The sequence below is a fragment of the Perca flavescens genome, chromosome 17 (assembly GCF_004354835.1).
Source record: "Perca flavescens isolate YP-PL-M2 chromosome 17, PFLA_1.0, whole genome shotgun sequence".
Taxonomy (NCBI): domain Eukaryota; kingdom Metazoa; phylum Chordata; class Actinopteri; order Perciformes; family Percidae; genus Perca; species Perca flavescens.
Genome location: NC_041347.1, coordinates 23,437,708 through 23,460,577, shown reverse-complemented (window position 1 = coordinate 23,460,577; position 22,870 = coordinate 23,437,708). Strand labels below are relative to the sequence as shown.

Genomic DNA, 22,870 nt, shown 5'->3' with positions numbered 1-22,870 from the left:
ACACTCTGGCTACTGCAGAAGTACAGGTACCCCTGGCTGGGAATGACCAATGTAGCATTGTGTGCTGTGACCAAAAATCACCCAAGCTCTATTCATTCTGAAGGACAAAGACGTACAAGTTTTACTAACACTGAATCGAAGTGTTGCAAACTTACACTAAATTAAGATGACAGACAAGAATAGAAACACATTAGCACACTTATGATTTAGATTTATTTTAAGGTTCTGCAGGAAATAAAAATAAGATAATCTCAGCAGCTTTTGTAGATCGGTATTAACCCATTCACAATATAATTAATAATTAACACAAAGTGGAAACGTGAAGTAGATAATGAGATGTCACTCCTCCTCTTTTTTTCTCCCTGTATCTGTTACTTAGTTCCATTACACAACACATTTCCAGTTAACTGTTTTGGACAGCTGATAGTTATCACTTGTTCCAGTAACAAATGCTTGGAATTTGTAACCTTCAGAGAACAAACAACGGCTAGTAAAGAGAAACGCGTCCTTGCAGAGCTTTATTTGAATAATGTTTTATTAGGCCTTTTTCGTGGAAGATATATTGACATGTCCCAGCAGGAAAATAATGCTTATCAGTGTTTTAAGCCCCCAACGTCTCCTTCCAGGCAGCGCTGCCTGGAATGCACTAGAATTAGGCAATGGTTATGGTTAGGGTTAGGTGCCATGAAGTCAATAGTCGCAGCGCTGCCTGGAAGGAGACGTTGGGGGCTTAAAACACCATTGAGCAAAAATCACAGGTATAAACAAAATGAATGATGGCTAAATTCCATTTAGCTGCTTCAGTTTCAGGGTCCTGGTATTGTGTAGTTTTTCTATAATAAGTTAAACTGTCTGCTGTGAAAAGGACTATTAAAGGGGAACATGCATGCCTACTTTTACATTCTTTTAGATGTGACCTTTGAGGCAGGTGATGCTCATTAAGCAAAAATGGCAGTAAAATCCAAAGTATGAGGAAGCCTATTTTGCTCTCAGGTTTACGGTCAGTGTAGCAGGAGAGCTTAGTCTAAAAAAATCTGACTAGTTGATGAGAGACACGCATGGAAAGAAAAATGCAATTCATGTTCAAGATCATGTTGCAGGTTATTAGGCTTGTTCCGTGACTAGTTTGGTGGGCATGCATTTTCTTCAGCTTCCAAAGAGGGCACGGCAAGCAAAGATTTAGAACCACTGTGTTGAGAATTGAATAGTCAAATGATTCACTTGCCAATTTTCATTTATATCTAAAAATGTTTCATGTACGCCATTGTGTGGCATGTCTACAATGTATTTATGACATTGAACCTGTCAGTACTCACTTTGTTTTCTAAAAAGATTCTGTCCTCCACCTGAGGATTTAACCACCTCATGTAGAGTTACGTGTAGGGTTGGAGGTTAACTGAGTCATATATAGACATACAAAATCACAGCACAGATAAGGTTGGAACATAGGTGAAGTGATCCGCCAGTGTCACATGTAAATTGCATGAAACTGTACTTCTGTGTCAAACACTGTCACAGTTGTGTCAGAAATGCCGTAAATGGTCCATCGTGGAATTTAAAAGGGGAAGTTGATGGCATGTTAAAGGCAGCCCCATTGTCTGCAGCATCAGTCCAGTGTGGCTCGTCGTGTCTGTCGTCCCAACAACAGCGTCAACGCCATGACCCGTCTGCTGCTCGGCGCCGTGCTGCTGGGGAACCTGGGTGTCTGTGTCACAGCTCAAGGTAACCCCTGATGTATTTATGTTTTATGACCGTATGGATGGTTATTGTCTGACAAATTTGATTTCAAAGTCACTCCTGATTTCTCTCTCCAATCACTGTTCATGTTTTTCAAATCACTGTGTTGGGTTTAAAACATCAACACTTAGCTGAGAGGAAAATCAGATTTATGGGTGCTATCACAAACTCAAGGAATGTAACTTTAAATGTATTGGTCTCCAATTAAAAAACAAACTCACCAATAACAGAACTCACAAATACTGATTTCTACAACCTCTTATAAAATGTAATGAAATGCTACGGAACAATGTGAAAAGAAACAGAATAGAACTTGATTTAGCAGTAAATTAAGTGAATCACAAATGGTGTTGGATATTGTGAAGGTATAGTACAACAAACATTAAGTTATCTGTATCGTAATCATTCTAAGATATCCGTAAAATCTTACAAAACGTGGGATGCCCGGATTGCTCAGTTGGTAGAGCGGGCGCCCAAATATAGAGGTTTAATCCTTGACGCAGCAGGCCCGGGTTTGGCATGTCATTCCCCCCCTCTCTCTTCCCTTTCATGTCTTCAGCTGTCGTGTCAAATAAAGGCGTAAAGATGCCCAAAAATAATCTTTAAAAATCATACAAAATGTCATAATTACAACAAAATAACAAAGTAGAAATGTGACTTAGTTTAGGGCTTGCTCAGCATAGAATGACATCTGTAAGACCGACGTGAGTGTGTAACAGCTCTGAAATTTCGAGGAAACACGGTTTTTAGGAACCATGGTGCACATTAATGAGGCTGCAGGGTGCAACATTTGCCAGAAAAATCGTTTTCATTCTTTTTTTGTTGTGTTTGAGACATCACTGATCCCAGGTCACAAAATATAGCACACCAAAAATACTGCAGTTTTTTAACAAAACGGTTGTATTCTTCCTCGAGTTTATCAGCGTTAACGTATTTAATTATAGTTTAGTTAACCTTAAGATAAATGACCAAGGGCCAAAGTTAGTTTTGGTTAAACGGTGAATGGCATCTTTCTAATTAAAATCTTTCAGTAATCACTCAAAGACTCAGGAAATCCCTTCTGTCCCACCAAACGTTGACTTTTTAACAACATTTCAGAGCCCATATAGAAGCTATTTGGAATGGATGCACCTTCTTAATTTTTTCTAGTTGGACTTCTGGCTGTGATACACTTTTAATTTGTTTTACTCCATTTCTTATCTTCATTTTTCTGTGTTTACCGTCCTGTTTGTAAATCTGTTTTTGTTCTTTACTTAAGAGCTGCTGTATAATAACCAACGTAATTATTAATGCTCTTATCTCCTCATGAACCATTATGTAATCAATAACTTCCTCAGGTCCAGTGATGCTCGCTCCAGCCACCCATGTGAGATTTGACTCCGTGGACTATAAAAACGTGGTGCGCTGGACTCCACCCACCAACAGCAGCTCTCTGCAGTACTACGTCCAGTGGAAGATGTGAGCCACACACACACACACACACACACACTCCATACCAGTGGAGTGATTCAATGATTCACTTTTTGTCTTCCAGGGAATAATCTCACCACAGTAATCTGATTTTGAATGTTGAATCGAACACTGAACTACTGGTATTGCTGTGTAGATTACCAGCAGGCAGTGGTGAAAAGCAACTAAGTACATTTACTCCTTAAGTACTGTACTTAAGTACAATTTTGAGGTACTTTTACTTGAGTTTTTCCATTTTCTGCTACTTCAGACATACTCCACTACATTACAGAGGAATAATAATACTCCCCCACGTTTATTTGATAACTTTAGTTCCTTTGCAGGTTCAGATTAATATTACAACATATAATCAACAAATACATTATGATGTATTATTATAGGTTAAGATATGACTTTGATTGATCTGGGGGAAAATTCACAACCTACCCAGCACTATATAATGTAATTAAAATTAGCTCCACCTTTATCAACTGCAACATTTCAGCGATGTACACATTAATGCATCATTATGAAATGGTCCATTCTGCATAATGAGTTATTTTACTTTTGGTACTTTTAAGTATATTTTAAAGGCTAACACTTTTGTACTTTTACTTAAGTAAAAGGTACTTTTGAATGCATGACTTTTACTTGTAACAGAGGTATTGCTACTTTTACATGAGTAAAAGATCTGGGTACTTCTTCCAGCACGTAGCCAGTAAGACATGTAACAATGGTCCATGTTGCACGGAGTGAAGTGAACTCTGTGTTGGTGTCTGTCCCTCTGTCTGCCCCTCAGTTATGGCGAGCCTCAGTGGTTGGACGTAGACGGCTGTCAGGGGATCCAGAAGCACCACTGTGATCTCAGCGTTGTGACCTCTGACCCCAGAGAGTGGTACTACGCCAGAGTGCACGCCGTCTCCCTGCCCTCCAGAAAATCAGCCTGGGCCCTCTCCCCGAGGTTCAGCCCACGCTGGGACAGTGAGTATTTACTCTCCTCCTCCTCATCGTCTGCACTGTCACAACCTGAAACAGACACTGCTAAAATGAGTTTGTTATTTAGAACCAGGGGCCCTGGGCCCTGTAGAAAGGCATTTTCAATGGGCCCCTCCCCGCATCCACAGCTATTCATTCTAGCATCTTTTTGGGCCCTCCTCACTTGATTTTGTGCTTCATCATCGTGCAAAAAAAAAGGAAACTTAACAAGATCCTTATATCGTATCTGCAGCCAAAATCAGCAGTCCTGTGTTGAGGGTGAACATCACAGAGCAAGGGATTGTGGTCCGTGTGAAGCCCCCCAGGCCGGCTGTCCGGAAGATGCACAGCAGTCTGCTATACAAGATCTACCTCATACACACCAGTGGAGAGGAGGTAAACGCATACACACACACGCACTCATGCATGCACACACTCACACACACTTTTTAATCCTTTATATTTCTTAAATGCCTTATCATTTTTATTCTTTATGGCACACTAGCCTCAAGAATATGCCACACTGCATTTTACTACTACTACTAATTACATGGAAAACAGTGTTCAGTTGATACACACTGCCAGAGCAGGTTAGCTGAACATAAAAGAATGTGAAATGTGTCATAGTTTTTAATAATAGATTAATAATAAATTAATATTTACTTTGGTTTGAATGGAGCTTGTCTTTCAACAACATTCTTAATTTGCTACTGGTACAATGCACTTATCTTAAGTTGCTTTGGATAAAAGCATCAGCTAAATAAATAAAGATTTTAGGGCTGAAACTGAAAGTTATTTTCATTATCGATTAGTTTGTCAATTGTTTTTTTTTACCAATCGATTAGTTGATTATTCGTTTAGTCGTAGTCGTTTAGTAAAAATGCAAATCTCAGTTAGCCAGATGTCAGAAAAGGTGAAAAACACCTATCGCAAGACTCTAAGGTGACGCCTCAAACGTCTTGTTTTGTCTGTCTAGCAGTCCAAAGATATTCAGTTCATGACAAATCCTCACTTTTCAGAAGCTGGAATCAGAAAATGATTGAAAGATAAATGACTATTACACTAAAATACTATGGCAATTAAACAATTATCAAAATTGTTAAAGTAATTTTCTGTTGATTGACTGACTGATTAACTTTCAGCACTAAAAGAATCACCATCATGGCAATAAACACATTTCTTTTTTTTTTTTACATGGAGCAAATAAAATGTAACACTTCAATGTGTAAACTGGAAAGAAATGACATTTAAACTACAGCTACTGTTACGGAATAGAAGAGGAAGAAGAGGTAGAGGAGGCGGAAGAGGAAGAGCAGAAGAAGAACAAAAACAAGAACAATAACCTATAAAAAAAAAAACAACAAAAAGAGAAGAACAAGAACAACAACACAAAGAACCACAACTTACATCTTTCCTACATATCATGTCTCTGTCAGACTGCACAGTATCCCATGTAAAGATTGTTTCACGTGTACAACTGTGCATCATAGTCCAAAAAAACGTCCTCACTTCCTTACTGTCTTATTCTCTTCTCTTCAGGAGGTGTTTGAGATGGACTGCTGCTCGGACAAACTAACTCTGAATGAGCTGAAGCACAAGACGAAATGCTGCCTCCAAGCCCAGACCATTATCCCCCTCCAGGCCAAGAGTAGCGCTCGTAGCTCTGTGAAATGTTTCACTACGCTGTGATCACACAGGTGTGGGTACACACACACACACACACACACACACACACACACACACACACACACACACACACACACACACACACACACACATATCTGCACCTGGTTGTGTTGAGTCTGATAGTTGAGATGTCCTACAGAAACTCATCTTTGTCATTATTACTACACTTTTTCAGTTTGTTAAAATAAGTTAGTTAGTTGAGTCAAAAAATGAAGACTACAACAGTGCAGATCACTGCAGTAGAGAGCTGCTTCATCTGTGAGAATACGGTACAAGTGTCTGCTTTGTATGATTGTGTCTGAGCTGGACTGTATCGTTGTGTTGTGCGTCTGCTGTGACAAAAGATTACCAGATGAGAAGTCAAGTATCGGTTGTCGCACGACAATCGCCTGAGGCAGTGAGACAGAAAGAGGGAGGGAAAATGAAACTCCTGGAGCAGAAATCTTAGCAGGAGAGTTTCTCCACAATGACTATAATTACCTCTGCTCACACCACCCTTTGCACTATTTTTAGATCTGCGACGGATGTGTACAGCTGTGAAAATGTTAAACTGGACAGTTGTTTCTTGTGCGAGTCACTAATCTTTTCCATCGTTCTCCATTGTCTTTTTTTTTTTTCTTTTGCCTTGGACAAACTCTGGCAATATGACGCACTGAATGACTGGACTCCATCAGCACAGCTTTAATTATCCATCGCTACCTCGACGGCTGCAGCCATAAATATCCGTGCCAATAAAAGTGATGCACTTTCTTCTCAAAAGCATTAAGGATCTGACATGTTGAACTGTGTAGGTGAACTTTCACTTTGAGTGTACAGTACTTAGTATGATTTTAGCCTCCAGGACACATTGTTTCACTCAAGAGCTTTATCTTTATTTTTTTTTAAATACATTTTGTTGGTGAAAGTTAATTAGAAATAGTAGTTTGACAAAATTAACTTAACTCAAGGTCTACTTAGCAGTTTTTCCCCTCAGTGAATCACTGAGAAAACTGCCTTCGTTGATGATGATGTGAGCTGTGGTTCAGAGCTCCAGAAAAAGCCAGCGAGTGGACCTCGAGTTAACCCACCTGTTGTCCTCGGGTCAAATTAGAACCATTTTCAAAAGGTTTCTATATCACAAATTTGTGTTTCTTTCAATCAAATTGTTAAAAAAAACAAAAACGCGGATGGTTCCATACAGCTATTAAAGTAAATTATCAGTTCACTACTTTCATTGAATTTGGGTGTTGTTTTGAAAAAAAAAAATTAAAAGAATGTTGAAAAAAATCGTCAAAAACATCAGAAAAAGTGCCAAAAAAACTTGGATAAAATGATGGATAAAAAAAACACTGGAAAAAGTGCCAAAAACATCGGGGGAAAAGTGACGAAAGTGTCAAAAAAGACGACCAAAACGTTTTAATTTTAAATTTTGACCCAGAAAAACCAAAGTTGCTAGTTGGTCGACGGAAAGACAACACAAGGGTTAAGATAATTTTGTATCTATCTTTTTTTCATTTAGGTTTGTTTTGTCATTTTTCTTTATGAAGCATGGCTCATTTTCACTTTAGACACACTACAAGCATATTGAAGTAGAGCCACTCTTCCAACTGACCCCAGTAACCAGAAATCATACGGCACGACTGAAACCCTTATACCTAGTTCAGCTTTCTCCCACGCTATTTAGCAATTTCATCTTGTCATTTGTTGTCATAACATTTCCTCCAAAATTAGAGTTTCAGGGATGGGAACGATGAAGTTTGCATAAGTTAACACTATGACCACAATGTGTACTTGTTTTCCCTCCAGTACAGCCACAATATGCAACATATCACTGGAGCTTCACTGTGAAGCACAGAGTTTACACTTCAACACTGTTCGGATGCAGAACTTTGAGAATGCATCATGTATTTGTTGTGTATGTGTTATGTTACAAATAAAAGCCACAGACAAGGTTTACACTGGTTAATTCTGTCTCAAAACCTTTTTTTTTAGTTAGTTGAAACTTTAAAGATACAGCTGGTGTTATTCCATATTTTTCTTATTCAAATAAATCCCATGAAAGGATGAAAATCAACAATGTGTTTATACTTTTGCTCAATACTTCCTGACCTCCCTACCAGCCCCAAGCCGATTGGTTACTACTGAAGACTCAATACTGTAACATACATATATATATATATATATACTGCCCTAAAAAGCAAAAATGTTCATGACATTCAAGGCATCCTTTGTTATGTGACAAAACATCTTATCTCAAATGTGTGTCGTTTTGGAGAAAAATGGTAGTCGTTTGTACAGTAACTGCAAAAAGCCCTAGTGAAACAAAGCAAGAGTACAGTAACATCCATTAATGTATTCTTGTTATGTTTGACCTAACAAAAAATAACTGTGTTGCTGCGCAGTGAAGTTTCCATGGTGAACACACACAGCTGATTTCGCGGCATCCTCAGGAGACTGTTTTAACTTTTGCGATTTCACCCTTCTAACTTCACACACATTTTGTTTGAGATGGCACAAAGCCGGGGAAAGAAGATGGTCGAACTGGCGTTGAAAAGAAAATACCCGGAGAATGATAAGTAACAGTGACAGATTAAACATTTAGAGGCTAGGCTATCACAATATAAACACTTGTCAGCTGCTAAGGCGGGACTTCCTCTCAGAGGTCCATTCAGATAGCATTATGCTAACAGGCGATACATAATAATGTGGTACTATTCAAGATAAATTGTCCCCATTTGGGCCTTGATACAGCTTAGCAATGTGAGACTTTAAGCAGCCGTTTCAGCACCAGAACAGCTTCCGGGTGGAAAATATTGACCTAAAATGGTCAAATTATTTTTGGTTTTGGTATATCCATGTTCAGGAAAACAAATGGTTCCAATTATTTCAAATACAGTGTATCTAACACACCCAGAGCCCAAGTTGTGGCAAAATTGTTTTTGGAGAATCTGTAGTTACTGCCTTTTTCCTTGGTATGGTGCCATGTTTTTGGTAAGTAATACAAAGCAAGAATACAGTAACTGCAAAATAGGGGTAAAATATCAATTTAAATATGAGGATTGATATGTACAAAGAATAAGCTAATATAAAGTAATAAAAACAGCCACATGTGCAATAATCTACCTACAACTACTTAGCTGGATAACAGGATAACTTTAAAGTCATTTTTCTCAGTTCTGCGTAGTTACGGCCTTTTTGCTTTGTAGGGCAGTATATATATATATATACATATACATATACATATATATATATATATATATATATATATATATATATATATATTTTTTTTTTTAAAAGTCAATATTTACCTAAAACAGCGGGGCACTGTAGTTTTTAACAAACATTACTCAAACAAGACTAAATAGTACATTTCTTTTTTTAACATAATTTTTTGAGCATTTATTGATAGGACAGCTTAGACATGAAAAGGGGAGAGGACAAAGCCTCTTTATACGGGCGCTCGCTCTACCGTTAGTCCATCCAGGCAAACCCTAAAATAGTACATTACTGCGTCAAAAGAAATACAAAGCCGAGATTAGTCTTGATTCAGACTTTATTCAAAATGTTGATAAACTTGATACTCTTGATCAATCAGGCGTGAAATAACCAATACTGTAATGATAACAAAATACGTTCACTGAAACAGATGTACTCAAAGCTAAACCTGACACAGTCAGCGTGACTGAGATGTTCAGCGATTCCAAGGAAGTGTTGCATTTAACAGGAAGTCTTACTTGATCAGTAGGTGATGGGTCTTTCAGCAGCAGCGCTGCGCCTCTGAGGTTGTTTGTGAAGGTTTCGTACGGAGTAGTTTTCTTTGTAAGAACTCCTCACTAGCAGCTAGTTCATTTAGTGGTTTTGGTCCTGAAGACAGAGGCCGTAGTGCTGGTAAAGTTAAATTTGGTCCCTTAGCCAGAAGCCTGAATGCACCTTATTGATAAGCGGTGTCACAAATATTATTGCTGCAGTTTGTCAAATGTAGAGGAATGTTGTTTTCGGTATGTCGAAACCATTGTTCATCTTAATAAGACCAAACATTTTCATTAACCGCTAGCCAACAAAGGGACTGTTACTGTGGACGACAAACTGCAGACTTCAGCTTCAAACTGAAATACAATATTTTGAGGGGAATGTACAGCACCAGTGCATTATGGTATTTACAGATAACTCTTAATTCGTAGAAAAAAAAAAGAAGGATAAATCCAGCTTGTAAACTGTCCCTTTGACAGCTTGATGATTAGTAAGGCTTTTACAGTGTTGGTTTGACAGTCAGTGGTCACAAAGTACAGAACATGGGATACTTCACATTCTAAATCACCATAAGATGCCACTGTGATATACACATCAGGAATCACAATTATATTTACACCATTTGGGAATTCATATCTTATTGTAAATGAGCCTTTGTTTTGTCAAAAAAATTGGACACGTTTTCAATTGAACTCAAAAAAAGACTGAAGTAAGACAGCGATACAAAGTTGGGGGAATACAAACATCAGTCAACAGTAACAAAGGATGTTAAGTTCATTTGTTCAACTTTTAGAGCGAGGGCCCTGGGAGTGACCATGGGACTAGGAACAGTACGTATCCTGCAAGTTCACAGAGGTCGGGAGAAAAACACGTCAGGATAACAAACCCTTTGTCAAGTCCGAGGAAGGCATTCATCTGGCTGTGGGTTTACAGTATGATAAGGACACGGTCTTCACTTGCGTTAGCCAAAATCTGTCCTCAGATGTCTCCAGAGCTTCCTGAGCTTGATGATATGGATATTTGGCTACGTGTATTTAATGCTGGATGGAAAAAAGTGTAATAGAAATAAAAAAAAAAAAAACCTGACTCAGCGAAACCAATTAAACATAACAATTCCATATACCATAACAACTAGGTATATGGAAGTAATAATGGCAATGGGGGTCAATTCTGAGACGCTGATGTCAAGATTGAGCTTCAAAAATAACTAATTTGTTTGCACACATTACAAAATTGTGTGCTCATAATAAAAACGAGGACACGAATTAGACTTGATAAGACACTTTAGTACTTGAAGGCACAGGGTCTGTCTGCTTAACAGTATTGCCATTTTGTGCACTCTGTTTGAAACTAAATTCTCCCGTGTGGCCACTCCCAGGCTGTGTAGTCATCCTTCCATAACTTAAATCTGAAGTTATGCTGTATTATTACAATTTTAGCCAATCAGCAGTCACCGGGGGGGAGGGGATTAGATTATAAATTCATTAATTTGGGGCAGGTTTTCCTGACATGAACATTCATGGCTGAAGTGTTCCTCCACTCTGCTGCAGTGTGCTGAGTATAGAAAATATGAACCAGAAAAAAATATATAAACAAACTTTTTCTATAAATACAGTACTCTTAGAAAAATCCATATTAGCAACTCATGACCAATGGTCATTTAAAATGTAATCCAACTTTTAAGTGAAAACATTCCACGTTTGCTTTGCGGGACTTCCAGTGTATTTCTACTTGCATCTCTAAAATCTTCAGGGCATTCTGGGAGGAAACATACTTGCGTCCCTGCTATGATCCAGTAACCTGTCCCTAGAACACAAACGGCACTGCAGCATCGCTGACTTTTAAAACAGTCATAAAACAGCATAATATGCAATACAAAACAACTACCAGCATTAGACTTATAATGGGGCAAAAAGAAGTATTTACAAACAAGGCATAGGGATTTTTTTGTGTGTTCAACATTTCAAGGGTGCATGCATGCATGATTCTCAAGTCCAAAAATCTAGAAGCGTGATCGCACAGCTTGACTGACATGGAATGTATGTCCTGCTGGTTGCTAAGGTAAGGTCAAGTCTCTTCATATTAAATTACCTATAAAAATATATATATAAATAAAAAGGTGAGGGTACTGTGTTGCGAAAGCTGCAGCAGCGGTCAACGTTTAGCTGCACCGACAGAAACGAGAAAGGAAGAAGGTAACAAATGGGAGCGCGAACACAGGTGGCAGTCGAGCACCGAGGGACCAGAGAAGAGTTGCTGATCCAGAATGTTCTGCTCAGGTTTTAGAACTGTGTGTGTGTGTGTGTGTGTGTTCCAGAATTAGGCAAGGCAGTGTGTAAAGGTCTTTTCAGACGGTAGGCGACACTTTGCCTGCATATCCACTTGGATCCGCGGGGTCTTGCTGCACTTCCCATGTGAACGCCAGGTGCTCTAGGCGTGGTAACCATGGAGCTTTTGTGCTTAATGTCCTGATGGTAATATATTTCAGGGAACTCACAAACGGCATTGATGCGTACTGTATGCGCGTCGCATGGAAGAAAGGTCAAGACAATTCAGCTGTCAGTGGGCGGGCGTGTGCATGAGACTAGAAAGATTGCATCAGTTTCACGGGATGGCGCCCGCTGGTCGCTGGCCCACGCCTCCCTCCATGCCCGCCCGCCCCGCCCGCCTCTCAGTGAAAATGAATAACTAGGCGCGTCAATCGCTCCCCGTCTGAAAAGACCTTAAGACCGTTCTCAAACTGAGATGAGTGTGCACATTCTAGAACTCCTGTGACACAGAGGTCTCCTAGAACATTGAACATACAGTAGAACTTGTCTTCTCAGACTTGGCTACGCTCTAGAACACTGACATCACTATTTTCGACAACTAAGACAAAGCTGGGTTCTACGTTACAGAACCTTTTTTTTTTTTTTTTTTTTTTTAAATGGAGAGAAAAAGGCAGCCTGGTCCTAAACCCTCCAGGAGTTTTAGGCCAAAAATTCTGTCTGTATGTTCTAAAACACTATAGATTGTATGGGATGAACTATGATCACAGCAGATCACTTTTCAAGGCTCCTAAGAGAGAAACTTTTTCTCCAGCTCGAAGACGGAGGGCCGTCCCGGGGAACTCTGAATGCGGCAGAGCGGCACAGTGCAGTCTCGTTTCTGGCCCTCTGTGTCCATGTCCAGCAGGGAGCAGCCCACCCCCACCTCAGAGGACAGCACCACGCTTAGGTTTTGTGCCGTCTTCTCTCCGGAGAAGTGGCCCAGGGAGTAGCTCTTGTTGCGTCCTCGCAGCAGGGCCCAGGTGTGGGGTTTGGCCCGGAACGACACCGGCCGTGGTCTGGAGAAGGCCTCGCCGCCATCTTTCTCGTGCTTCTTCTGTGTGGCTGGAGGAGGCAGAGCAGGTGGGCCATTGGCTGGAAACAGATGGGGGGAGATACATTTTTGAAGAGTAAATATACTTTTTTTTTTAAACCGTATATACAAGCTTACCTCCCGTACCCCTGTTTGGTGTTACTTACTATTGTGGTTGGTGGTGTATTTCTTTCTGCGTAGACGTGTTCCTGTGTTGTGGTTGCTCTGCTCGGGTGGCTGGCTTTGGGTTTGCGCTGGTGTCTCTGTGTTAGCGGCCGTCCTGTTACTCTGGCCTTCTGGAGAGGCTGCCGGGCCGGGTCTGGACGACTCGGCGTGATTATTGGCAGCCACGAGCTCAACCTTCCCAGGGCTAGAGTGAGACGCCTCCGCCTCGGACTTTAAGAGGCACTTGGTGGAGTTGCACTCCATAATGGCCGACATGGAGATGAGATTGACGGGTTGGGTGGCGGTGGGGTTTGGCGATGCCTCGTCTTTGCGGGGGCGACCGCTTGGTGGTGAGGTGCTGCGGCGAAACCGGGTCGCACGCTGAAACAGGCCCTCCTTCTTCTTCTTCTCTTTCTCCTCGCGCTGGGGCTCGCATTCTTCCCCAGGAGCCGAGTTTTTGAGAGCCTCCCTAATGTCATAACCGAGCACAACTGAAGCCAGCAACGAGCCGCAGCCATACAGCACGGAGTCAGTCTTACGGCGAGCTGACGTCCGCTTCAGGCTGTTGGTAGGGGTGAGCTGTGGGGTGGTGGAGGTGGACGAGGTGGATGTGGTGGTGTAGGGGTCGTCTGGGGTCTCTGGTGGGCCACCCTGACCTGCTGCCCCGACCCCAGCGTCTCCCGACCCACAATGCCCACCGGGGCTCTGAGGCTGCTGCTCGTCCCTCCACAGAGGTAGATCGATGTACACCTGGTTGGGGAACTTGAGCTGCTTTGGCTTGGAGCTGCTGTCAGGACAGTCCTGGGAGAATGCCTCGTCTTTACCAGCCCCCGCTGAAAACACAGAAGTGTGAAATCAGACATTCTAAACAAATGAACCATTACGTGGACACTGTTGATGTGTAACTTTACTTATGTCTTCTTGAGGAAGCTTATTGTGTTGCTCTAGCTGTCTTTATGGTGTCTTATTGACTTCTGTGCGTACATTTTAACCTGTACTAATGTCTTGCTGTTTTCCTGTTACTCTGGTCTCAAAACATCTGGCCAAACGACTGCAGTTGAAAATTAGCCAGCTAACCCTGGCACATTTACAGAAATGTTGATTTAATGTCCTTTATAAATGAAATGAAATAAATAAAATGTATGAGTTCTTGACTCTTAACCACAAATTACTTAATTGTGATTGTCGGATAAACCTAAATTTAAGACATTTAAATTTAGGACATTAAACTGTATTTTAAATCTAGTAAACAAGCACTCAAAAGTTTTTTTTTTTTTTTTTTTTTAACCTGTTCAGTTATTAGTCACTTTAGACAAAAGGTAACAAAAAAAGCGGAGCAAATTTCCACAATAATTACTCAAATAAACGAATATGAAAGATCTTTATGTAAATTTTAAATTGCACAGCATCCCAATGGATTTTGAGCTGACCTTGTTCAGCAAACAGGGCGGCGAGGGGGACAGACTTCTGGGACTTGACCAGGCTGGTTGACCAGGGGTTATTGCCGTCCGACAGAGGACGCACTCTGAAAAACAATGCCCAGTAACAGATGCCACACAATCAAAAATAACTTATTTACACTTTTAGTATAGACTGTGTAGTATTTTTTGTGGTAGGTTACCTTATGTTATATTACTGTATGGAACATAGAGATGAGTTGAAAATAATAACACTTAGACATGAGGATGTGGTTATGTATTTTTAGGAACAGAAAGCAAATGCTCTCCACCCTAATTAGTAGCCTTTTTTCTGTGTCTGTGTGTGTGTGTGTGTGTGTGTGTAGACATGAGGATGTGGTTATGTATTTTTAGGAACAGAAAGCAAATGCTCTCCACCCTAATTAGTAGCCTTTTTTCTGTGTCTGTGTGTGTGTGTGTGTGTGTGTGTGTGTGTGTGTGTGTGTGTACACTCTACCTTTCAGCAGCGGCAGGCCTTTCTTTGCTCTGTACTGAACTGGGGCCCCAGGTTCTTCCTTTCTTCTTGATTCCCTTTTTCACATCCTCAAACTCCTCTGGCCTGAAGAGGGTGCTGCGGCCCCATGTACGGTTGCTCTCATCTTGAGTAACTTAACACAGCGACCATAAGTGTTACCACAGACTCAAACAACTGTAGGAAGGTGTTATCAGAGAAACCACGGCCCTGACAGGGAATCCGGTGTAGACGTAAATTATATTAAAAAAAAAATCATGCCATCTGTAAAATCTCTGTCGTAATCTTTCTCTAGAAATGTTCATGGGTGTTCACTCTTAAGTTTATTTAAAGGCCTTTCTACACTAAATGGATATAAGCCTTTTTATTTTAATAACTGCATTTGATTCAGGAAGATTTCATGTTACTATTGAACCTTTTCTAGAAAATATTACCAATGTAAGTCATTTCTGGAAATGTAAAATCAAAAAGCCGAAAAGCAGAAAACCAAACCCAAAAGGCTGTTTTTGTAAAAGCTTCTTCTTGCTGTGGGTTAGCCATTGTGAAGGTGTGATGATCCACCAAAGATGTCAGAGCAACAGACTAGGGCCAACATTCCCATAATTAGGAAAATGTGTTCAAGTTTTTTTCCCCCCAACTGCTTACACAGGTTTTCAAAACTGTACACACAATTCCCAAACTGCACACATAAATACGCAAAATGCCTCACTTCTCCTTCAAAATGAAACACTGCATTCAAAATGCCATAAACACATCTCAAAATGAAGCATTTGCACCAAATGGCAAAAACTGTTGTTCTAAATCTAAAGCTCTTTTGTCTTTCATAGGCTTATATCTACATTTACAATGTTCTAGAGAGACAGTAATCTGCTGAGAGGGGTTGAAAAGTGCACTGTAAACAACAATGTAATGTTACAGTAAAACAGAAAATATTGATTGGGCAAAACATTACGTTTGTAAGAATAGCACGGTGTTGTATACGGTAGCATCAAACAAGAAAGCAAAACTACAAACATATGTAAACCAAAGGTATCATTTTTAGAATAAACAATGTGTGTGTGTGTGTGTGTGTGTGTGTGTGTGTGTGTGTGTGTGTGTGCGTGCTTGTGTGCCTGGGCTGGGGTTATTGTATGCACTTTGTGCAAAACAAAGTCTGATTGAATTATAATGCTGAAATAGTCATTAGATAGTTGCATGCATGTTCTCATTTCTGAAGGTTTGAAGTTTGGACGCCACTGTAAAACTACTCAAGATGGGCTTCTCTCATGGTTAATCCGTGGTTGATCACATGATGAATAAGTGAGAGCCCTGGCTCTCCTTTCTCTTCTTCCCCCCTCCTCCTCCTCCTCCTCGCTGTTATCCCCTGTCTCTCCCTCCTTCTCCCCTTGCTCTCTGTCTATTGTTGGCATCCACTGTTCAAAACAGGTAATCTGACCTTTGACCTATGTATAGGCCTATACTTAACAGTGATTGGTTAGTGTTCAGTTAAGCATAATGTGTTTGCACATATGAGGAGTGGGTGTGTGCCCTGGTAAATAAGTGTAGATTTTTGTGTCTTAGGTAGAGAATTGTGTGTAGTGTTTTTGAAAAAAGTGTTTTATGCAATTGAAAACTGAGTGAAAGGCTGAGAAATAGCTTATGGTTTTGGAGATTTGATGTGTAGTTTTGCACTTTGAGTGAGAGGTTTCAAAAATCGAGTGACATGAAAAGATTTTGTGTGTAAGCAGTTGAAAAAAAAAAAAAAAAACTGTAATTAACAGCACCACCATTATGTTTTGAAAAAGCTCCAATTATTTAATTCAAACCACATAATAGAAAATGAGTCAAATACAAAAAAAAATATGAACAGCAGTCTGGCCCAAGTCTGTGGCATAAACCTAATCATTATTACTAAAGTACCTGTAAACCAATTTGAACCCAGCAGCAAACACCAAAGTCTTGTTATAATCCACACATCAGGAAAAGCTTGTCAATCAGCACAAACAATCCCCACTGATAGGAAGCTGTTAGGTACCAAACCCTTTTAATTGTCAAAGTTAGCCAAACATCACATGCAGCATTGGTCCCATTAGCCACAGCAATGCTGCATTTGGGTAGCCACTAGCTTGCCTTTCCTCCTGAGCCCACAGGAGGTTGTGAGCTCGCTGGTCAGATCAACATCCTGTTGGTAAACATACAAACTGTCCCGCCGCGTGTGGGGCATCACTGAGGAGGGAAACATACATGTTACCTCTAACCAACATGAGCTTTATGACACAAGTATTGCACAGTAGTTGACAGCTTATACTAAGCTAGGAGTAGCATCTCCTGGCTGCGCGATATGGAGAAAATCAAATATCACAATATTTTTGACCAAATACCTCGATATCGATACCGCAACGATATTGTAGTGTTGACTATTGGTGCTTTTACAAAATATTTACACAATGAGATTTTTGATAAATAATCATCAGTAATGTGTATATAATGACTAAGTGGGTAAAGGCAAATAATAGAACGGTTACAACAGTCTGGTATGTTCAGAAAATGACATCACTTTACTGTAATGCAGCCTTTAAAACCAGGAAAAGACAACACTTATGCCATATTACGATATCCAATATCTAAGACGATATCTAGCCTCATATCACGATATTGATATAATACTGATATATTGCTCAGCTCTAGCTAGGAGCATATTGTTAAAAGTGCTGTGAAACAGAACATTTGTATTTTCTGTCTGAATATCAGCCATCTACCATACATGCTCAAGAGGAATGTGTTTCAGTTGTTGCAAGGGTCTTAGTGTGCGCCTAACAAAATCAAACTGTTCAAACAACCTGCTGACTGCTTGTGGCTCTGGAGCTTTTGTTCACACAGTTGTTGTCATTGTCAGTGTTCCCATGTTCCCTGAAATTCTCAGAGAGTTGATGTGATTTCTTCAGAAGTTGTATTTTTAGCAAGTTGTATCTAGCAAATTTGACTTAATCCAGGGCAAGAAATACACAACGCACACAGAGGTTCAGGAGACAATCAGACCTGACACTAAGGAAAACACGAATAGGAAAAACAAACAAACTGAACTCACGCTGAATGGCTCGTAGCCGGGGAATTAGTGTGGGACTGCTGGGAGGAGAGGAGCTGGTGCTATGAAGGCTTCGCCTCTTGTCCATGGAAGGCGACGCCTGCACGGTGATCTTATGCTGGAAGTCTGCAAAATGCAACATGTACATACGGTCCTTACAATCACAGAATAAATATACTTAGAGAGACCATGTACCAGCATCCTTAGTACAATGTCAAGAACTCACCCGAGGGCAGGCTGATGCGGTTTCCATCCTTCAGTTTGAGGCGGGAACGTTTGAATTTGCCTTTCCTCTTCTTGACGTTGGGCTTATCTTTGTTGAGCTGGAAAATGAGGATGTTGAGCTCTCTCTCCAGCACGTTGATCTCCCGCTCTGCCAGCTGCTGCTCCCGACGCTTCAGCAGCTCCTCCTGAGACTTCTGCTGGAGGGCAGCTCGCGTCAGCTCCTCTTCTCTGGAACGTAGCTCCTGGAAGAACCAGGTATTAAGATACATATATTGGTAAATTGGCAGAGAGACTTAGGTTCACATAAGCTTTTTGTTTTGCTCCAGGATGATATGCTGCAGTTTGTCTTATCTGGAATTGAACATCTATATAAGCAAAGCAGAGAAAGATGTTAGACAATCCGACAGAAATCTTCAGCTCCAGTAAGACCCGTTTCAGGTTACAGCCGACAGATAGGTAGCGTCATTAAACACAAGGGTAAACTGAATCTCTGACCCAAACGATATATCTGGTTGTGCTGCATCGATTTTTGGCGAGTATGCTTTTAAAATATAATATTGCTATTGTTTAGAGGAAAAGTACCTTATTGATCCGGAAAGTATTTCTCACAACCTCTTTGGATTATTATTAAACTGTGGGGTACTTTTACAGTCAAGCTTCTGTTTTACATTTGTGCTAATTGTCAAACTTTCTAATAAACTGTGTTCCTCCTAATGTCTACACATGGTCACATTAAATATTCTGGTTTTAGACACAATTCTATTGTAAGACAGAAGAGAAAATGCATTGCAAGACAAACGGGTAGAAATACATGTTATAATTCCCATATAACAAGAGAAAAGTTCTTGCAGACAGACATCTATAAGACAGTGTGTTAGTTGTGTATTAGATAACTCCTTCTATAACAAGTCGGTTTCAGGAGATTACTGCCTGCTGTTTCAGGCCGTGTTACAAAGCTAACCCGTCTTGTCTCCTCCCATGGCTTACTCTTTCTTCATTCCCTCCATTTTCTCTTTAATTGCTCTCGGCTGAGTAATAATAATCCTTACTGGATGACTTCCATAAAGCAGCTTTACAGTCAAGCCACTTCAGCCACCCACCTAGACACAGATTACTGTGGGACGTTTACAGGAAATCTGCTGATGCAGTGGTTAATTCTACAAGATATCTTGTGAAATTTACGATGGGAAAATGTTAGATAATGCTTAAAGCCATTTATTCATTTAGATCTATGAAAGCTTTACATACAAGGGACCAACTTTATAGGGTTTTTAAGTCATGGTGAGGCGTTGTAAGTTTAAATGATTGATTTGCATAATTGGAAGTTACATAACGAGGGTGCATGTTAAAAAGCTGGTTTAGCATAACTGATTAGACTAGAACCAGGTGGAATACATACATATATAATACAAAGAACATACAAGTATTAAATATAAGGCAGAAATTAAGTCTCTTAAAACAAAAAAACAACACATGGAGTTTTTTTAATAAAAACTCTGTGTGCTGATACTGCTGTTTCTACAAACACTAATTAACCCCCCTCTTTAAGCCAGCGATGGGAGATTAATACAGGAAGCAGATTAAGGTTTTAACAAGGGGAAGTACGCTAAAGCACGTCGGCATTAATAACTCGTTTTGTTAAAGCGCGATTAGCTTTTCCACTGAAAGTAACCAATTAAGCCGTTTAGTTTGTAAAAAGCTGTCCAAAGCAATTCTGCATGGTTAAACCAAATCTCAATAGCAGATTATTAAACATGTTTCATCACTATCACTAGAGCAGAGAATAGTACAAGAAGTATAGACGGTCTGTCACATATACTGTATGCCAGGTTTCAACCCACAGTGTGTGAGACAGAGGTAAGGTATAAAACATGCATTTTCTGTCAATCAATTTGAATGCCTCTAACCACCTGCCAGACCACATAGTGTGTTTATGATGTAAAGTCAGTGGCTCCATATATTGATGTTAAGTCACTCTGCCTTACCTTCTCTTTGGTCCTGAGCTCATCAAACATCTCCTGGATCTCCACACGCCAGTCGTCCTGCATGCTGTGGAAGGAGTCCTGGGGCATGGTGGCCATCACCGCCTCCTCGATGGCCGACAGCTGCTCCAGGATGCAGGAGAAGGAGGGACGCACGTGGGGGTCCTGGTCCCAGCACTCTGGACACACACATTTCAATGTAAAGATTGACACATTAATAAACACAGTCGCCAGAAATCACATACTCCCAAATGATATCACTGACAACAGGCATGGAGGCCATCTTTGATAATGAGTGAGAAAATAAGAGCTCTACACACAGATTTCTGGATCATTATGGGACTAAGAGGTTTATTTAAAAAAAAAAAAAAAAAAAAAAATCTGCCAATTACTTTTTTTTTCCAGGACATGCTACATTCTGCAGTGTTATTATTATGTTACGCATTTACCTTCCATGAGCTTGGCGAAGGGTTCCGGGCAAGTGGATGGGATCGGTAGAGTTAACTTATTGACTGCTACACCGTAAGCAACAGCCAGGCCATCAATCCCACGATATGGTACTTCCCCTGTTAACAGCTCCCACAGCAAGACACCATAGCTGGTGTATGACGCACATACAAAGAAAATAAAAGGAAAGTAAAGGAGAAGGGAGGAATATTTAACAAAGGAATGAGTAAAAATGTCAGACAAATAAGTGGACATATATAGAGTAGATATTTTATTTCTGGGTCTCTGTCTGGGGATTATTTGTCATACCTCCAGACGTCACTGCCTTTGGAGAAGAGAGATGACTTGATGACTTCGGGGGCCATCCAGGAGTAGGTGCCTGCAGCTGACATTTTTGTGGTTTTGTGCCACTCCCTGGCAAGGCCGAAATCGGTGATCTTCAAGGTCTTCCTCCCGATGTCGTCATTCTCAATCGTTTCAAGTAATAAAACTGAAGAGAGAAGGATACATTAAGGGAGGGGCCATGGAAGAGACTGCGAGTGGGATGAAGGCAAGAGAAGAAGGTTAAAAAAGATACATGAGGGCATAACAAGCGATGAGTGATTGAGAGAAAGGGAAAAGTGGAAAGACAGGCTTGGGATGAAAGTGACATGTGAGGGGGGTAGGAAAAAAAGGAGAAAGAAAACTGAAAGAGATAGGGAGAGACAAAGAGTGGGGGACAGAGAGAAATATGGCTGTGCAGGTGAGGAGATGATAGTTGATATTCAACAGGGCCAACAGAGGTATGCAGGTCATTTATTACTGTAGTAACAGAAGGTTGACAGCGCCACAAAGCAACTGTCCTGAGGTCCTAAAAATGTTTAACACATTAAAGAAAGCCGGAACCCTCCAAACCTGCCTGTAACACTACACCCAGCCTGAGATCCCTGCCACAGTGAAGCCACAACCCATTGATGTGCAAATTCAACTTTTATTCGCCCATTTAATATTAGTGTTCCTGTTGCATTTTTTGTGCATGCATTGTTTTGGTCTGGTGCAACACCGGCAGCGCCACCGCTAGTTAGCTTAGCGTAGTGAATGGAATCCTATGTTGCCGGTTAGCATGTTGTGAGTAAAAGTGAGCCAACAAAAGACAAAAAAAACAACCTAATTACTTGCACTGAGACAAAAAATGTGTTGGCCCACCTATGTACAGCTAGGGGAGACTGTGATAAGCCCTATTTCAACAAACGGTGGTGTATTCCTTTAAAGTTAAATATGCTCAAGTAAAATTCACAAAAATAGCATAAAAAAAAGGGGTGGTGGAAAAAAATTGATACAGCATAGTATCGCGATATTTTACGTGGCAATACTGTATCGATACACATACGCCAAGTATTGATTACAATCCCAATCCCATTTTGCAGCAACAAAATTTAAGTGAGTTGAACAGCGAAATGTATCTTTTTATATAAAAAATATGTTGACAGAGTTTCCTTTTGGGGACATTATTTGAAATTGGGAAACATTTGAAGTTGGAAAAAAGATCATAAATTGCAATATATCGCAGAATATTGCAATATGTTTAAAATCGCGATAATGTCGTCTCGTGACAAAGTATTGTGATGATATCGTATCGTGAGGCCTCTGGTGATTCCCACCCATAGAGTACACACCTATCCCTTAATACACACAGGAGTCAACAAGACGCTTGAAAACTGTGCCATCCACGACCAGGTGACGACTGGGGAGTATTAACACTTTTCTACTGTCCAGAGTTTCCTTTCAGCAGAAGTAAACCTACTCTATGTGTGCTGATACACCAACTGCCAAACATTCTTGTTATTTCTTTGACAACAAGAAGCAGCCTTTTTCCATGAAGTGGTGTATCAACAGCCAAAACAGACTCTTTGATCCTTTTCATCCTATTGGTATTATTTTCAACATTTGTTTTTGCCTCTGCCAAGATCTCCTCACATTACAAACCGTTCCATTTCATTATTTACATGCAGTCCAACACTGCAGGTCAATTTGAACATGTCCTATCAGCTGTCTTGGTTCTACAGAATGCCAAAGCCAGAAGGGAAACTAAAGCTTGAGAGTCTAAATGTTCATTAAGGTGGTTTGACAGAATGTGTTAGGATAAACACTTCAGTGTATTGCT

General features: G+C 40.4%; 2 protein-coding genes across 3 annotated transcripts in view; one reads left to right on the top strand and one right to left on the bottom strand.

Moving 5' to 3' along the window:
- Positions 1 to 1,645: 1,645 nt before the first annotated feature.
- On the top strand, positions 1,646 to 6,943 carry il22ra2 (interleukin 22 receptor, alpha 2). 2 transcript variants are annotated; one of them, XM_028604081.1, is made up of 6 exons: positions 1,646 to 1,722; positions 3,075 to 3,195; positions 3,986 to 4,167; positions 4,415 to 4,557; positions 5,701 to 5,858; positions 6,527 to 6,943. In XM_028604081.1, exons 1-5 carry the CDS (start codon positions 1,659 to 1,661, stop codon positions 5,848 to 5,850), a joined length of 660 nt encoding a protein of 219 aa, XP_028459882.1. In that variant the 5' UTR covers positions 1,646 to 1,658; the 3' UTR covers positions 5,851 to 5,858; positions 6,527 to 6,943. The 2 variants fall into 2 exon arrangements, with proteins under 2 accessions (XP_028459882.1, XP_028459881.1); XM_028604080.1 differs by having other exon boundaries at positions 6,522 to 6,943.
- Positions 6,944 to 12,245: 5,302 nt separating this feature from the next.
- Positions 12,246 to 22,870, bottom strand: part of map3k21 (mitogen-activated protein kinase kinase kinase 21) — a 26,307-nt gene continuing 15,682 nt past the window's right edge. The window contains exons 2-10 of the mRNA XM_028602792.1: positions 21,037 to 21,217; positions 20,730 to 20,878; positions 20,284 to 20,459; positions 18,300 to 18,540; positions 18,077 to 18,199; positions 14,995 to 15,145; positions 14,511 to 14,605; positions 13,083 to 13,913; positions 12,246 to 12,977 (exon numbers count right to left, since the gene is read on the bottom strand). Of these exons, the coding sequence (XP_028458593.1) occupies positions 12,634 to 12,977; positions 13,083 to 13,913; positions 14,511 to 14,605; positions 14,995 to 15,145; positions 18,077 to 18,199; positions 18,300 to 18,540; positions 20,284 to 20,459; positions 20,730 to 20,878; positions 21,037 to 21,217 (2,291 nt within the window). The 3' untranslated portion in view covers positions 12,246 to 12,633. The remainder of the gene's footprint in view (positions 12,978 to 13,082; positions 13,914 to 14,510; positions 14,606 to 14,994; positions 15,146 to 18,076; positions 18,200 to 18,299; positions 18,541 to 20,283; positions 20,460 to 20,729; positions 20,879 to 21,036; positions 21,218 to 22,870) is intronic.

Coding starts and splice junctions, on each gene's coding strand:
- il22ra2 (XM_028604081.1), top strand. CDS start 1,659: ATGACCCGTCTGCTGCTCGGCGCCGTGCTGCTGGGGAACCTGGGTGTC. Junction 4,168..4,414: donor GTTCAGCCCACGCTGGGACA/GTGAGTATTTAC, acceptor TCGTATCTGCAG/CCAAAATCAGCAGTCCTGTG. Junction 4,558..5,700: donor TACACACCAGTGGAGAGGAG/GTAAACGCATAC, acceptor TCTTCTCTTCAG/GAGGTGTTTGAGATGGACTG.